This window comes from Oratosquilla oratoria, chromosome 14 (genome assembly GCF_046742065.1).
Source record: "Oratosquilla oratoria isolate Oo_2021 chromosome 14, ASM4674206v1, whole genome shotgun sequence".
Lineage (NCBI taxonomy): Eukaryota > Metazoa > Arthropoda > Malacostraca > Stomatopoda > Squillidae > Oratosquilla > Oratosquilla oratoria.
The window spans coordinates 31,906,043-31,923,198 of record NC_134790.1 but is presented as its reverse complement, the minus strand read 5'-3'; the positions used below and the strand labels follow the sequence as shown (position 1 = coordinate 31,923,198).

The 17,156-nt window shown below is 41.9% G+C and overlaps 1 protein-coding gene across 5 annotated transcripts in view; it reads right to left on the bottom strand.

Annotated features, from left to right (window-relative positions):
- Positions 1-17,156, bottom strand: part of LOC143032828 (sodium channel protein 1 brain-like) — a 766,195-nt gene that overhangs the window by 24,841 nt on the left and 724,198 nt on the right. For all 5 annotated transcript variants that reach the window (XM_076197936.1, XM_076197935.1, XM_076197938.1 and 2 more), the window contains 7 exons: positions 15,120-15,365; positions 13,777-13,938; positions 13,236-13,340; positions 12,429-12,620; positions 7,956-8,110; positions 7,609-7,742; positions 5,424-5,617 (listed from right to left, as the gene is read on the bottom strand). In XM_076197936.1, the coding sequence (XP_076054051.1) occupies positions 5,424-5,617; positions 7,609-7,742; positions 7,956-8,110; positions 12,429-12,620; positions 13,236-13,340; positions 13,777-13,938; positions 15,120-15,365 (1,188 nt within the window). The remainder of the gene's footprint in view (positions 1-5,423; positions 5,618-7,608; positions 7,743-7,955; positions 8,111-12,428; positions 12,621-13,235; positions 13,341-13,776; positions 13,939-15,119; positions 15,366-17,156) is intronic.

Below are 17,156 nucleotides of genomic sequence, written 5' to 3'. Positions count from 1 at the left end.
TACAATATATATATATATACAGTATATATATATGCATACATATATATCATGTATACACATACATATACATACATACATATATATATATATATAATATATATATATACAGTATATATATATGCATACATATATATCATGTATACACATACATATACATACATACATATATACATATATATATATATATATATATATATATATATATATATATATATATAATCACTCCATTGCCCCGATTCACTCTTGCGGGAGACCTGCGACCACCAGCTCAGCCCTTGTCATTCAGTGAAGAGATTTTGTGTTGCTGGCTGACGTGAGAAAAGCAATGCTCTGTATCTTCTGTGTGATGGTTGCATCCTGAGCAATCATTGGTTATCGCCAGGTTGATTGTGTGATGTTATTATCACTATTATTATTATTATTACTATTATTATCATTGTTATTAGTGCAGGGTGGTGACCTGAACGTAGACGCGCTATTGTATTCTCTCCTGGGTTAATTTTTTGGGGAATATCGTGGAGTTCAGTGTTTGGTTGTCTGTCTGTTGAGTGCTTGTAATGTGGTCTGTGTGTGCATATGCTTTTGTATTAATATATTGTGGGATACTATGTGTATGGTTTTAGTATATGGTTGAGTATAATGCACCTGGGCTTGTTGTATGATGTGTATGATGGGCTGGGCTTGCTTAATATGATTTGATGCAAAGGGTGGGTTCGAGAGCTCTTGCTCTTGTGTGTATAGATGGTAATGGACATGGAACTGTCTAATGTAGGCCTTATGGTCCCTTGCAGTCTCCTTCACTCTTATGTTCTTATGTCATTACCATGTATTACTCTGTAGAAGGAGTTTGGTTTCCGAGTGTACATATTCTACTAGTGCTGCTTTAGTACAACCACTATTGTAATGTTTTTGGGTTTCTTTTCTTACATACTCATCATCATCCTGTGGCTGCATAGCGAAGTGTAGTTTTTATGCATCGTTTGTATACGGTTATTAGTTTTTGCTGTCTAAATATGTGCCCTTCACTGCTCTATGTTTAGTTATGTATCAGATGTGAGATCAAGTATTTTGGGATTTTTATCCTGTGAGAGAGGTCAACATATTAACCTGACCTTTTGGTGTTTCGTAGATTGACGGAAATCTGGGACAACTACTGAGGACTTCAGAGAGAATGCTGACACTCTGTATTGTGTCAGCCACATTTTTAGATCATTAAGGTATGTTTGAGTGCTTTTGACTATTCTCTTATAGCTGGAGTGTTGGGTTATTACTGTTAGACCATCTAAGCTTTGGTGTTGAGATCCGGGTGGATTTACAGTGAGGAGGTTGTGTGAAGAAGTTGGATACCGTTGGTGATAATGATACTCCTGTGGAGGATTTTTGTTGTAGTCTTTTGTTCTTCGTTTCCTCCACTCCTGTCACCCGTGGAGAGGGATTGGTAGATCTGATAGGGGCAGGTTACATGCTCACTCCAATCAGAGGTGTTATATCTGGATGATATATAAAATTTTACTCTCACACCTAACAAGGTGCCCAACAAAGAGGAACAAGTGTTGGGTTTATAATCCAACAGTCCCACAGTCATGGGAAAGTATTTGTACCCACTACTTTGACACTACAGGGAACAGCTGCAGACTGTGCGGTGTTGGCCCAGGCGGTACCTGCTTGGCTTAGGGTGTGCCTGATTCGAAGATTTAAGTTAAGCAGCTCAGCCAATATGCTTCTCCGAACTAAGAGAGGCCACCCGTTCGGGGATGAATCAGGGGTCAAAAAGTCGTATTGCCAGCCCTAAGGGGACACCTCAGTGCAACCACAGCGGTAGGGCATCGCTTATTCTGAAGCACTCCCGTCTCCTGGATCTGCAGAGACGTCACGTGCGGGACACACGTGGATTAGCGGCCCAAAACAGCCAATGACTCGTAGGGGGATCGTTTGATCTTTGGATGGTCTTATCTTTATCTGAGTGTCCAACATACCTTCCTCAGTGGTAGAAAGAGCATGGGGAAGTCGACTAGTTACATGTTACCAGTAAATTGACAACTGTGGCCAGTATCAGTAATTTTCGGGCCGTGCGGTAGCCCTGTGGATACCGTGTCGAACCCGTGAACAGGTGGTCGTGAGTTCGATTCCTGGGACCCGCTGCGGGCATCCTGGCCGGGCGGGGAGGCGACCCAACATCGGTCTAAAAAACCCAACAAATTTGTGAGATGAAAATAAGGCTCTGAAAACTCTTATACCCACACATACCTCCCTAACATCCACATATAAATGTTTGAACTCTTGCGTATGGATGGAATCCTACTATTTCTTCTTTGACTCAGCTTTGAATCTCGTTAGATACAAACTCAAGTCTGTTCTTTAACACAAGGTTAACCTTCGAGGTCGCCATTGAGATGGAATGGCGATGTGAGCAACAACACTTATCTTGCGTATGGATGGAATCCTACTATTTCTTCTATGACTCAGCTTTGAATCTCGTTAGATACAAACTCAAGTCTGTTCTTTAACACAAGGTTAACCTTCGAGGTCGCCCTTGAGATGGAATGGCGATGTGAACAACAACACTTATCTTGCGTATGGATGGAATCCTACTATTTCTTCTTTGACTCAGCTTTGAATCTCGTTAGATACAAACTCAAGTCTGTTCTTTAACACAAGGTTAACCTTCGAGGTCGCCCTTGAGATGGAATGGCGATGTGAACAACAACACTTATCATTAAGCATTTATTTTGTCTTGCGTTACCCCGTTTCCGTTTTATATTTTGCACCTTCAAGTCTTCTAGTTGCCCTCGTGAATGTAAAATCTCTTTGTGACTTGGGTCATACCTAATAGCTTATCTTTCTTGTACTTACACTTGACTCTAAGTATTCCACGATGGTGGAAAAAAAGAAAATCCTAGGAGCGTTGTCTCAATGCCGCCTCGTCGTTTGCTTGTTTGTGTGTGTGTGCGTATGTGTGATTGTGTGTGTGTGATTGTGAGTGTGTGATTGTGTGTGTGTGTGTGTGTGTGTGTGTGTGTGTGTGTGTGTGTGTGTGTGTGTATGCGCACGCTTGCACGTTCACATAGACTTTTTTATACCTGTTCACGGAAGCGTGAGTGTATTCAGGTGCATCAGGCAAAGACACGAAGCACACAAATCACAAACAAGGAAGAGAGAAGGCAGAAGACGCCAAAAGGCACTTGAAGAGGAGTGGAATACGACAAAAGTAAGCATAAAAAATAAGGCTATTGGATGAAATGTTGGAGAAAAAGCGAGAGAAGAAGAGAGGAAGGAGAGAGCGAGCGAGAGAGAGAGAGAGAGAGAGAGAGAGAGAGAGAGAGAGAGAGAGAGAGAGAGAGAGAGAGAGAGAGAGAGAGAGGAAGGAGAGAGAGAGAGAGGAAGGAGAGAGAGAGAGAGAGAGGAAGGAGAGAGAGAGAGAGAGAGAGGAAGGAGAGAGAGAGAGAGAGAGAGAGAGAGAGAGAGAGAGAGAGAGAGAGAGAGAGAGAGAGAGAGAGAGAGAGAGAGAGAGAGAGAGAGAGAGAGAGAGGGGGAGAAAGAGAGAGAGGGGGGAGAAAGAGAGAGAGGGGGAGAAAGAGAGAGAGAGATAGAGAGGGAGAGAGAGAGGAAGGAGAGAGAGAGCATGAGAGAGCGTGAGAGAGAGAGATAGGGAGAGAGAGAGAGAGAGAGAGAGAGAGAGAGAGAGAGAGAGAGAGAGAGAGAGAGAGAGAGAGAGAGAGAGAGAGAGAGAGAGAGAGAGAGAGAGAGAGAGAAGGAGGATAAGAGAAGGTAGAGGTAGAATAATTTAGAAGATTGAAAAGAAAACTAGGGTGGCGGTGAGGCTTCCAAGGAAGGTTGGGGGGCAGGGAGAAGGAAGAGGAGGAATAGGTGGAGGAAGAGAAGGAGGAGAAGGGGTAGAAAGGGAGGTGGGCGAGGATGGGGAATGAGGGACCCAGAATGTGAGAGGAATGTGAAAACATGATCATAAAATTTACAAAATAATTTTTTGGTCAAGAAGACTAAGGATTGGGAGATGGTGGCGTATGACTGCATCTGGCAGACACCATCACCTTGAAGAAAGGATGGACAACAAAGATTTTTTTTTTTTTATTCTTCTGCAAAAGGGGATGAGGGGGCGCTCTGCAAAAGGCATAGGTAAACATGTGGGTGGGCGAGTAGGTGGACTGGGAGGGTCTAGGGCTATGGGGCGTAGAGGGTGGGTGGGTGGGCACATGATCAGGTTTGGACAGCAAGGTTGAGACTACTAGGATAAGGGAAACGAGTTTTGTGGTCTACTGATACTACAGGGGATTCTGTGGATACTGACAGTAAGGGAATGAGTAATAAGGGAGCCAGGGAGATTGGGGATTACAGGGGACTTGGGTGGGATTCAGGTGAACAGGAGAAGGGGAGGTGGGGGAGTCACAAAGTGGGGGTTGTAATTTGGCGTCTAAACATTTGGAGGTTAAAGCAATCTAGCATGAATCATGTGTACACAAGCTGTGGCAGTGTAGCAGCCAATACAGACATTGCCCAGACACCCACATTTTCTATTCCGCTCTATCTGACAAAGGGTGGCTGGTGGCCTCCGTTTGTATCCCCAATGAGCAACAAATCATTAATTATCACACATTGCCTAGTTCATGAATGGGAAGAGTTTCGAAGTCTGGTAAGGTCATCCCCCCACCTCCCCCCACCTCTGGAGAAAACTCGCAGGCATGACCATTTCCAAGAGAACGCCCCCATATCACATTCCAAATAAATGTAAAAAAAAAAAGGGGGGGAAAAGAGATCAACAACTTTGATTAAAATGGGGGCTGACTTCGGTAAAACAAAACGAACTTAATCTTGCGTCTTGAATAAGATCAGTCCTAAAGATGTGATTGCAGGCAGAATGAAGGTGCTGGCCAGCCTTCAAAATATCGTGGGGATCATCCGTGTACCAAAGCCAGCAAAGTGAGACGTATAGAAAATTTTGGTGTCCTGGTACCACATACCGTTAACAGTATACTTTTTTTCTCTCGTTTTTTTTAGTGCTCATATTATGATAACCTGAAAGTGAATGAAATTCGGGGCCTTTTTTCATGAATTAGCATTCTCATAGTAACAAAGCATTGGACTTCATTTGCAGGAAGATAAGAATGGGGATGCACAATAAGGTTTTGTACTTACGGGAAGGGGCATGATTTAGACTTATATTTCTTCCACACACTCGAGCACCGACTTGTGTTCTCCGATACTCAGGAGGAGGATAAGAGTATCCCATTCCTAACCAAGCTTTTGTGATCTCTTTGCCAACTCTCTTACCCAGCAGTGCAAATCGATGCAATATGATAAAAGGTCTTACCATTGCAAAAACATCCCTGGACTGACAATGGAAACCCTGACCAAAGATTCCCAGATTCGTTCGTTCGGTTTTTTGTCTTTTGGTGCCCACGCCGTACCTTAATGAGGCGAAGTATCCTGCCTATTCTGAAGACTCTCACGACCCGAAGGAGCGTGGGGCTGATGGGGAAGTCGGTGAGCACGTCTTGGAGAACGATCCCCATGATGGAGGCGAAGACGAGGATGAAGTCGAAGAGGTTCCAAGGAACGGTGAAGTAATGATGGCGAAGTCCGATCATCTTAACGATGGCCTCTGTACGACGGGATACAAGGATCAGTGACCGTCCATTTCCACAGGAATAAATAAATAAAACAAAAAACAAATAAACGAATAAATAGATAAACATGGACAAACAAATAGAATTAATTCCTTTGTAGCCACAGGATCTCTTCGAAATGAATCCTGCAACAGCAATACTCAGAAAGGAAGCGGCAAGCAGTGACCAGGCTCGGCCCGGGGATTAAGTGTCAATCAACAAGGCTGCACCTTCAATGTCGGGAGTGAAGAAAAGGAATAAAACAGAATAATAAAACATTTCTATCAATACACATTACTACCATCTTAATACTATCTGGCCCGAATATTTGTGTGATCATCAGTGGAATGATAATGAAATAGAAAAAAAAAAGAACGACAGCCAGGATGTGACAGCATACTATGACAGCATTTATATAATTGAAATAATGTGTTTCTCTTACATGAAATACGTACCACGGTTTGCAGCCATCTTTTGTATTTTGATTTCATTCCATTTCCATTGGCCTTTTTTCCAAGTCGTGCCAATTAATTTGCCAATTAATTTCTCAGTAATCATATCTCCCACAAGAGAAAGAGGGAAAAATCAAATTGATCAATGTCTAAAACACAGATAATCACCCAACATCCACCCACCCATTCTTTCAGCCACCCAAACTCTAACACCCATCCGCACACCCATATATTCCACTCGCATGCAATGACGTAAATTTATAAACTTTTGTGACTAGAGATCACGACAAACCTAAATATTTTGCAAAACTTCGGCCAAGTAGACATGTTATCAGATGTCTATTCATGACGGTTCTACAGGTACGAGTATATTGATGGCGAAAACTGAAAATGGGTTATGCTGTCTGATACTGCCTACACTTTTAGCTTATTTTCATTATTTCTGTTTTTAGATTATCAAGCAATATAAATGTAGACGAAGAGAATTTTAAAGGTCATTCTAATCCCTTGTCGGACCAAATAGTGTTAATAGTTGTTAATAGTGTTAAATGTTGACTAAAAATGTCTAATTTAGAATGCGATGTGACGTCAGGCCTTGTTGCCAAATAGATCATCAGTGACAAATTTAATTAATGTTCGATGTGCTAGTCACCATCGTTCTCCGTCTTGATTGGTCTGTGTACAACGATGGCTGTGCCCTAGCCTTTGAGATGAGGGTTTCTGTTAGGAAAGAATGCTGATTTGATGAGGGGATTAATATTGGCAACACTGGAGATCTATGTCGAAACGAGTAAAACCGATGTGGCGTCATATCGCTTACTAAGCGATATGATGCCACATCGTTTACTCGTTACCGAGGCCTTAGCGGTACATACTCGCTTGGTAAAAGTTTATCGGTACATTAGCGGGACGCATGTTATGGTATAGCTTATCGGTTAACGAAACTTTAACGGTACCAGAATTTTTACCGGTAAAGTATCGTTAAGGTTGTTACCGGTTTTACCGGTAACTTTACCGGTACCTGCCCACTACTATCGCTTAGTGGCTCACCATCATAAACTACTCTTCGACGACCGTTACGTTTTCCTGTGATCCTCTTTGTATCGACGAAGACTTACACATGTTATTAAGTTTACTGTGTGGGATGTGTATTACATAATTTCCTGCAGATAACCTTAACTCTTACCTTGTCTGACAGTGATACAGATGATTCTCAAGACCTGTGTGTGAGGCCTTGGGGGCTGTAGACTCTAGGGCAATGTGGGCATAAAGATAAAGGCATGAGGTATAATGTGGAAACAGAGGCTATAGTAATGTTGATCTGCTTCGAGAAAGGGAGAGCGAGATAGAGATATAGTGAAAAGAGAGAGGTATAGTGAAAGAGAGAGAGAGAGAGAGAGAGAGAGTAATATATGAAGAGACAAAATGACAAGGACTTACCTCATACTAAGGGAAAAAAAATTGGAAGACATCAGAGTATGCTGAGGCGTCTGACAATGGGAGGCACTAAGTACGAGGCAATAATCTCAACTTACCCAGCGCGAAAATGGTTGTGAACAGTGCATTGAAGACTTCCAAGGTGAAGGCAATGGTGCGAGTCTGGTGGTAATGTTCGATGGCCATGGTTACCATATTTAGGAAGATGAGCACAAAAATGGAAATCTCAAATCTGCAAGAAGTACCCAACGGTTATAACGATTATGGCATAGTTAGTGTAGAGGCAAGGGATTGGTATATTTTTCTAAGTGAGTATGGGGGTGGTATACAGGCTGGTTCTCGATACAGACTGCAAGGGTTTAGTTACACATAAAAAATCTATCTGGTTATAGTCTTCAAGGATAGCACAGCCCTCAACGCTAATCCACGTGAGTTCAGCCCGTACCTTCTGGATACAGCGATGTCATAGAAGAGAGCATGGTAGTGGTGCTTGGGTCGCCGAATAACCTTCTGGGGTTTCTTCCGCCCAAGTTTCTTCATTGCCGTATAGTAATTCTTCTGTGAGTCAGTGAGGAACATCTCCAAGACGCCTCCCTCATACTGTGGCCAGCAGGAATGGGTGAAAGATTCGGGTGGAGAAAGTCGAAAAAAAGGTATTTTTCAAAAACTCCTACAGCTGGGCCCTACTATACTTTGACCGAGAAATGTGGAGGGTTGTAATATCATCATCATGTTCAGGAAGATTTTCATCATTATGTTAACTACTTAAGACTGAAAGCACCGAACTAATATACTATTGGCTTGAGTGGAAAAATAATGAAGAAAGAGAGAATGAATAAGGTAATATTCTGGTTTCTTTCAAACTACATGTCTAAGGTGATTTTTAACTATCAAACTAGTGATGAAATAGTTATCATATCCCTCTAAGTAAAATATATTTCTCTTTCCTTCTCTTCTCTAGGAAGCTACGAGACAAAAACTACGCCTAGACGGGAGGGATAATTTGTTGAGGGGGGGGGGGGTTGACATGAAGAACTGGTATAAGGAAGTGGGGCAGCCGAGGAAAGAGTATTAGTGTTTTTAATCGGTAAGCTTTGTGTTTTAGTTCCAGTGATGGCAAATCTAAAAATGCAGGGCATATCCATGAGTGAGAAAATTGTACAAAATACGATGCCTGAAGACTAAGATACAAGGAAAATGCATCCAAAACTTCAAAGGTGTAAACATGGAATTTAGAAAGGAATGATAGATTAAAATTATAATGAGGATATAATTCCATGCATCAGAGCAAGGCATATGATTTTTGGTGACTAATTATATCTTAATAGTATCATCAAATATTACATTATGAATAACTCAAAAACTAATGTGTTTAGTTGAAGCATGGTAGGACTTTTAAAACGTATCATTCTTTTACTGGAGGTGTGGAAAGGCAGTAGACGGGTCCTTAGCATAGAAAATGGCAAAGGGTCCTGCTCTAACCTCGGTTTGATGTACGACAATACATAGTTTATGTCTTTGCCTTATGCCCTATATAACTTGGGTCGGGACATCCAAAACACGAATGGACAAATTTCTTCACTTTGCTTGAGAATAAATATGTTAAGGAAATGTGTAGTTGAAAAAAAAAACACAGTAATACTCCAAGTGCACAAACGAAGCTGAGTAAGGAGCTTCGCAGCGGATCTGGCGGTGGTGGTGGTGACAGTGGCTGCGGTGATGGTGATGGAGGTGATGGTGGTGGCGAGACTGACAGTTGTGTTGGTGGTGACTCTGATGGAGGTGATGGCTATAGTAATAGTTAGGGATAATGGTGACGGCGGTGGCTGGAGCGGTGGTGGTGATGATGGCGGAAATGATGATCATGGTGGTATTAATAGTGGCGATTGCAGCAGTGATATAGTGGAAGCGGTGGTAGTAAGGGTGGTAGTGATGATGGACTTGGTGAAAGTGATGGCAGACAGTGATCATGGAAGAAGTGATGATAACTGATGTTGGAATGGTGAAAATGGCGTTAGTAGTGGTAACAATAATGGCGATATTGACAATGTTGATAATAATGAAGGTGGAGGGTGACAGTGATAGCGGTGATAAAAGCAGCAGTAATTCTAGAATTTATGGTGACAGAAGTGGTGGTGGTAGAAATGGGAATGCGGGTGTAGCCGGTGGTAGATTATGGTTGATGGTGGTAATGCTATTAGAAGTTGGGGGATAAGGGGAAAAGGGGGAGTGGGGGCAGATTGGGGCGGGGGAGGGAGGCTGAGATGGGAGATGGGGGTAGGGGGATAGTGGAGGAAACATACAGTATTTAAGAGATCAATAAACAGACTTAATACTTTACCATATTGGTAGTGATGATGATGGTGATGTCTACAAGGATGATGATGGAGGTCGATGATGTGATGGGGTCGACGGAGGTGGTAGTGGCGGTGGTGATGAAGATAATCGTGGTGATGAAGAAGGTGGTGATGATGATGGTGATGAAGATATTGATGAAACAGGTGATGATGTTTGTGATAGATATGGTGATGAAGATGGTAGTGATGAAGTGGTAGTGATGATGTTGGTGATGAAGATGTTGGTGGTGATAGTCTTGGTGATGATAATGTTGGTGATGAAGATGGTGGTGATGAAGATATTAGTGATGATAATGACGTGGTGGCGTGGAAGATAGTGGTGGTGTTAAAGATAGTGGTGATGATGATGATGTTGGCGACGAAGCTGGTGGTGATGGTGGTGGTGTTGATAGCGAACGGGCGGGCGGGCGGGCGTTCGAGCTTGATCGGCGGAAGAAGCTGCAAGAGCCTGCTGCATGCTATAGCCAAGATGCACTAGCAAGGTTGGGGGGTCTAAAAAACTCTAGAGAGGCTAGTTAAGCCACGGGGGGCTACACAAGGAGCACAAGGTCCCGAATGGGGCACTTACCATCTAGACACGCCAGACGTGAAAATAAACACCAGTGTTAAGCTCAAGTAGCGTGTAAACACCGGTGTCAACGGGATTGTGGCACCGATGCGCGTACGTTCGGTGCCACCTTCCTTAACACTACAACATTTTTTTTTTTTTTTTAAATTTCTACATTTGATAAAAGGGCTGTACTCGTCTCAACACCACTTCGTAAAATGACCAGTATTAAGGCAAGCACCAGAGAGCGGTGTACAGTGCATTAACACCGGTGTTTGGAGCAAATGTGGCAACCTAAGATCCGGCAGAAGATAGACACTGCTTATATATACATACATATACATATATATATATATATATATATATATATATATATATATATGTACATATACACACACACACACACACATATATATATATAAGTATACATACATATATGCTGGGGGTGACACCTGAAGGCACTAAGGAGTTAGCAGAAGTCACGTGACTATGCCAAAGACACCAGAGCCCACAGAAGGAGACCCCATCATATACATGGGGCTGCCGGCGCTACGATGCCAGCAGAGGAGGCGACCCCCCCGACACCATATGTAGGGCTAACTGCTGATGATGCCACCAGGGGTCATCAGAGATAAGACTACACTACGTGCTGGGTCCCCGTCTACTGCTACGAGAACCTGGATTGGAACATCTGTCCCCTTGCATTTAAGTCCCAATCAAATGCTAATTTCCATGTGAAAGCCCTTGCTCAATTGCTTAATTGCTTACACTCGTGAAAGCCCTTGCTTGAATTGCTTATAGTGTGCACGTGGTACAGTACTTTAAATCAAGAACCATTGCTTAATATACTCAATACTTATACCCTGTTTTGTGCAACATTTCACTGCCATGCATGTTCATGACACATATTCAATATGACTGTTTCTTGGGAAAATAAATGCAGAATGTGACAAACCAAAATAACTGCTTGTTCCTGGGACAATGTCAAACATAAGATACGAATGCAAAAAACTTGTGACTGGGTGAAATGGCCAGCAAGTGCAATGCAAACAAGAAAACAAACATTATAAAGTGTTTTCTTTGCAATTCAATGGCGGACAGAGTGCCATAAGAAGCCATCCCTCCCTTTTCCTTTCCTCCTCACCCTGCGGAGGTGTAGTGGGACTAAATGGGTTGGAAGAATGCGTAGTTCGCCCATCTCAAAGTCCATTGAAACATATCATCAATTACGATCAAGTGATGCGGGTATATGTCCCACGACCCAGGAATCAAATGGAAAGGGGACCTTCCAGATTCATAGGAAATATTATATACTATATATATAGATTGAAAAAGACCCCCTCCCTGAAATAGTGATAGGTAATTAAGTCAAAAAAAGCGGTTCAGGAGGGAGGGCTGAATGGTCCTTTGCCCTAACTGTCCTTATGGGGAAGTTTGTTGTATAACTGGCACCAATATTAGTGTTCTGTTTGTCTTACAAAATACATAGGAATAGAAGCAAACTTAAATCCAGCAATTGTCTGCAAATAGTTACTGGTTTCCATTCCTTTGCCAAGGGCAAAGCACCATGCAAGCAAAACATAATCAAAGGAACGTCCCCAAAGCAATGTTTCAATGTGCTTGTTGGCCTAAAGCGACAAGAAGCACGTTGGCTGCAGAACAGTCAACGGTTGTGACATCGTAAACTAAACAGTTAAAGTCACAAGGACGAAGAACTAAAAACCAAAGAAACGAAATGATAATAATAATAATAATAATAATAGTAATGATAATGATGATAATAATAGTGATAATAATAATAATAATAATAGTAATAATAATAATGATAATAGTAATAATAATAATATTAATAATACTAATAATAATGACAATAATAATGATAATAATAATAGTAATAATAATAATAATAATGATAATAATCGACGGAAAATTGTGATGAAGGAATCGTGTCCGAATACACAAAAGTGCCATGTACACAACAGACAAAAACGACCCTCCAAGGAAGACGCATTACCTTTTTCTTCAGCATGTTGAAGTTGTCGATGATGACACCAATGAAGAGGTTGAGAGTGAAGAAGGAACCGCAAACGATGAATATAACAAAGTAGATATAAGCGTAGATGTTGGCTTCTCGTGAGGGCTGCTTGTCGATTCCTCTGCAGTCGACCGCATCTTCCATTACCTCCATCCATCCCTCAAATGTGGCCTGGAAGTTAAGGAAAATTCCGTTAACTCAAAAGAAAAGGAATAAGAAGAAACAGAAGAAGAAGAAGAAACAGAAGAAGAAGAAGAAAAAGAAGAAGAAAAAGAAGAAGAAAAAACAGAGGAAAAAACAGAAGAAAAAAACAGAAGAAGAAACAGAAGAAGAAACAGAAGAAGAAGAAGAAGAAGAAGAAGAAGAAGGCAAAAAAGAAGAAGAAAAGGAGGAAGAAGAAACAGAAGAAGAAGGAGAAGGAGAAGAAGAAGAAGAAGGTATGCTTTCTTCATATTAGACTCACAAGTACTTGAAGAACAAAGACCAAACCAACCCAGTCATACTTTGAAAATATTCGAAAGGCAAATAAAACAATAATACTAAAGGACAGACATTAAAGATACAACTCAATAAAAACAAGGGAGAATAAACAATCTTTGCCTTCCTTCTACATCCAAACTAGAAAAAAAAAACATGGAATCTAAGAAAAAAAATACGTTCAGCTTAACGAATGTACAATTATATATGGCAAATGTATAACAAAAGGACTGAAGAGGAGATCATTTCCCCTTGACTTAAGAAGCTCTGGGACACGCTTGTGATGTACAGAAGACACAATTTGCTCACCACTTGGAAGAGCGCAAGGTAGGCGTAGCCCACATGGTCAAAGTTGATTTTGCTGTTGGTCCAGGTATAATTCTTATCATCACACTGTTTGTGGTTCTCGACCTCCTGGGAATAGAGAATTGAGTTTCCCTTATTGTATAATATCAAATAGGTCTTAAAGTAACAGCAAGATGAAGTAGAAATAGAAAATGTGATTACTTTTCTAGGTTAGGGAAATCGTTAGTAGATTGTATTCTAGATTAGTTGATGGAGGAGCCAAGAGGTGAAAGGATCTAGAAAACTATTAATATATTCTACTGTGGCTAACATTTGTTAATTTCACTTAGCTGAAGTTAGGCTTTTGGAGGGGGAATGGTAAAGAGACACTTGACCCTGTTCACACTAGCGGTTTGGACCGCGCGGAAACCGCGGCGGTAACGCATAGTCAAGGAAAAAACTGCACGGTTGTGTGTAAACGTCTCCATTGATTTACATTGTAATTGAACCGCCCCGGTTGAAACCGCTAGTGTGAGCAGGGGGCTTTCCCTTTCGAGGAACCTACCGAGACGGGCAGTAGTTCTCCCGTGGCGTTATTAATACACTTGTAGAATTTGCCACCAAACATCTGGACGCCCATGATCGAGAAGATAAGCCAGAAGACTAAACAGACCAGGAGCACATTGAAGATGGACGGAATGGCATACATGAGAGCATTTACCACGATCTGAAAAGAATTAATGAAGGAATTAATGAAGGAATTTCCGACACGGGGTCGAGTGGCGGAGGCAGAGGATCTGAAAAGAAGAAGAAGAAAGGGGTCTTCCTTCTTGTACAAAGAGGAGATTGCATGGCACCAGCCAAGTCTTCAGCTCAACAAGTTGTGACGTCCATATACAAAGAGTCGTCGGTAAGATACTATGGGCCCAGTTTAGATTGGTTATAAGAATTTTTTTTTGCAATATTTTTCTCTTTCTTTATTACAGCTTTTTAGATAAGATTGATATGGGGACATCTTTCTCTAAATACAATGTAAATATAAACCATCTCAGTAGTTTTTTAAGAATATCTCCTACATCTGAGCCACAGGTTTTCACTTTAACCTGTCATCCAGTTTATGAGTTGTAGTTCTTATCCTAGACTCCTAAAATGAGCTTCTCTCAGCTCAGGCACTAAAGATAGGTTGGTGCATATTCCGAGCCTAAGTTTCGGTCATTAGATGCAATGATTTGACCAGTTTCTACGTAAACCATTAAACTTTCACGGCTGGTGATCAATAGGTCTAATATATTGTGGACTCTATGTGTTGCACTAAGCAAGTAGCACTGAAAAATTCAAAATATTACCTACACTGCCATGTTCCTGTCTTCCAGTTGCTTTGCTGATTATGCAATAGGATATTACTAAACATGAATTATCTTATATAAAGAATACGAACAGAATTATTAATATAGACAGGTCTTGGGGCTATATTCGAAATGTTAATTGTAGGAGAGGCGACATTACTTTTGTTAGGGACCATACATGTAGTTGCGTCTTCCATACATTCAGAGCAGTGATCCGCTGTACTTGTATATAAATTTGGCTGTCGCCTGACGATTTTATTATGCCTACGGAACATTATCATGATCATTCTTCTCGCTATCGACAGAAGAACTTAGTCCAAGCGAAAGGCTCCAAGACAATATTGTTAAACTATTTTCTTATGTCCTGCTGTTCTTTAGCTTCCTGGAGAAGACTACTAAAACACTAAATTATATCGCTTTACATCCACTAAATCCAACTAGTTTTCGGTTTGTGGTTCCACTGTGGAAAAGCTGTGGGCCCCAAGGGTCCCGGAGACCCAAGGTGGAGAACCACTGTTATTCATCGGAAAGAGAAATAGAGAATAAAAGAGGAGAGACTTACTTTCATCCCTTGCCACCGCGATATTGCTCGAAGTGGCCTGAGAGCGCGCAGCGTACGCAGACTCCTTAGAGCAATGAGGTTATCCTGCTCGATGAAGAGACTGCACACGGAGACCAGAACGATGAAGCAGTCTAGGAGGGTCCACACCGAAGTGAAGTACTTGACGAAGCCGAAGGAGATCCACTTGAGAAACATCTCGATGGTGAATAGGACGGCGAATGCGATGTTGAGATAGTTCAGGATTTCCTGCGTTGGGGCAGTGCGAGAGAGAGAAGAGAGAGAAAGAGAGAGCGTTAAATTACTGGGATGAGAGTGGGGGATGGGGGGAGGGGATATCGTCCAGGATTCCGTTCTTTCTAGAAAGTTGTTGCCAGCAATTAGGATGTAACCACTGATAGGAAGTTTTTGGGATAAATTATTCTAAAGGGTTTAGTGTTACTAAAAAAAGATCTTGTAGAGAGCTCTCAGTACAAAAATGATCTGAACCATGACTGAGGAGAAAGGAGATTGAATGGTCTCTATGTAGATTTTAATGCTAGGACTGGTGAATAGATTTTGAGTGGTAGTGGATGTCTCTGAGATGAAAAATAAGGGACCCTTAAGCTAAGTAAAACAATCAAACGAACAAACAAACAAACAAACAAACAAACACTCTCGAACTACAAAACCCAGCCTCAGGGTTTAAGGTTATCCTTGCCATGGACAGGACTTATGTCAGTTAGCATGGAGAGTATACTGTTTTGGCATTACAATACGCTTTTAGCCAAGATACGTAGCATTTCACACACAAGGGGGCTGGAACAGACACAGTGATGATCAGATGAGTGTACCAATGATGGGCGATGGAACAGATACTAAGTTGCAAGGCGAAGATTTGGGCTGAGGGTGAAGAAAGAGTATAGACTATAGAGTGAAGCAATGTCAGGGCCTTACGATGCAGTTGAAGCATGACGATGAGTGACCACACCAAATGAAAATACACGGATTCTTAAGAAATTAAAACACCAAGAGTAAATATAAAGAGAAAATGGAGACAACACTCTCTCCTTATAAAAAGAAGACTGCAGTGGCAACATCACACACGAGATAGAGAAAGTCGCGCCTAGGCGACGGCTGTGGTGGTGGTGATAGGAAACAAGGAGTTATTTGGAAACTGGTGGTTGGTTGGTTGGTGGAATTGGTGTGGTGCAAGGGGACAGACATCGAGCGTATACTAAGGACATCACCAGCAAACGTGAAAATAACTCCTTTTTTTTTTTTTTATAAAGTTTGTGATGATAATGAAGGGCGGTTGGCGGGGGCGGAGGCGGCCAGGCGACAACCACAAGGGGAAAACGCTGTAGAGTCAACTTGACCTTCTACTGTGGTGCCGTGGGGGGGACATGGGGGATATATTGGGGGGGGGGGGACGGACATTTTGGGGGGGGGGGTTACGGGAGGACAGGGTCACCGACGAGGACACCTGTTCAATGGTACATTTCGCTCCCATTCTGTGAGGGGAATTGGTGGGGGGGGGGCAACTTGCCCTGTACTTCTTAATAACAATCTCATCTGTGGTGCCTGGTGATTATATGTCTAACAGGGCAATACTAATAAGGCCAAGGGACTAATTAGACTAATCAGGCCACAGGACTAAAAAGGCCACGGGACTAAAAAGGCCAGAATAAGACAAAATTTTACTCTTGTGAATCACAAGATGACCCTGAATACCCATTCTGGCCTTGTTACTCATGAATACTAACTTGTGGCCTGCAGAGTGAAAAGGGACTTTGTTGATCTTATTTTGTTAAGAGGGAGGGTGGCTTCATTGTGCATACATGGGTACAAAAATCCGCGTCGAGTGGAGAGGAAGACAATACATGCCTCACACGTGAACTGGTAAATACACATAAACACGGAAAACCCAACATATATAGACAAAAACATTTACACGTACACCCTTACATTCGTGGTGATGGACGCATGATGTGCTTATGTTTAGGTACACGGGTATGTAACTAAACCGACGATGATACGTGGATATATACACAGACACTT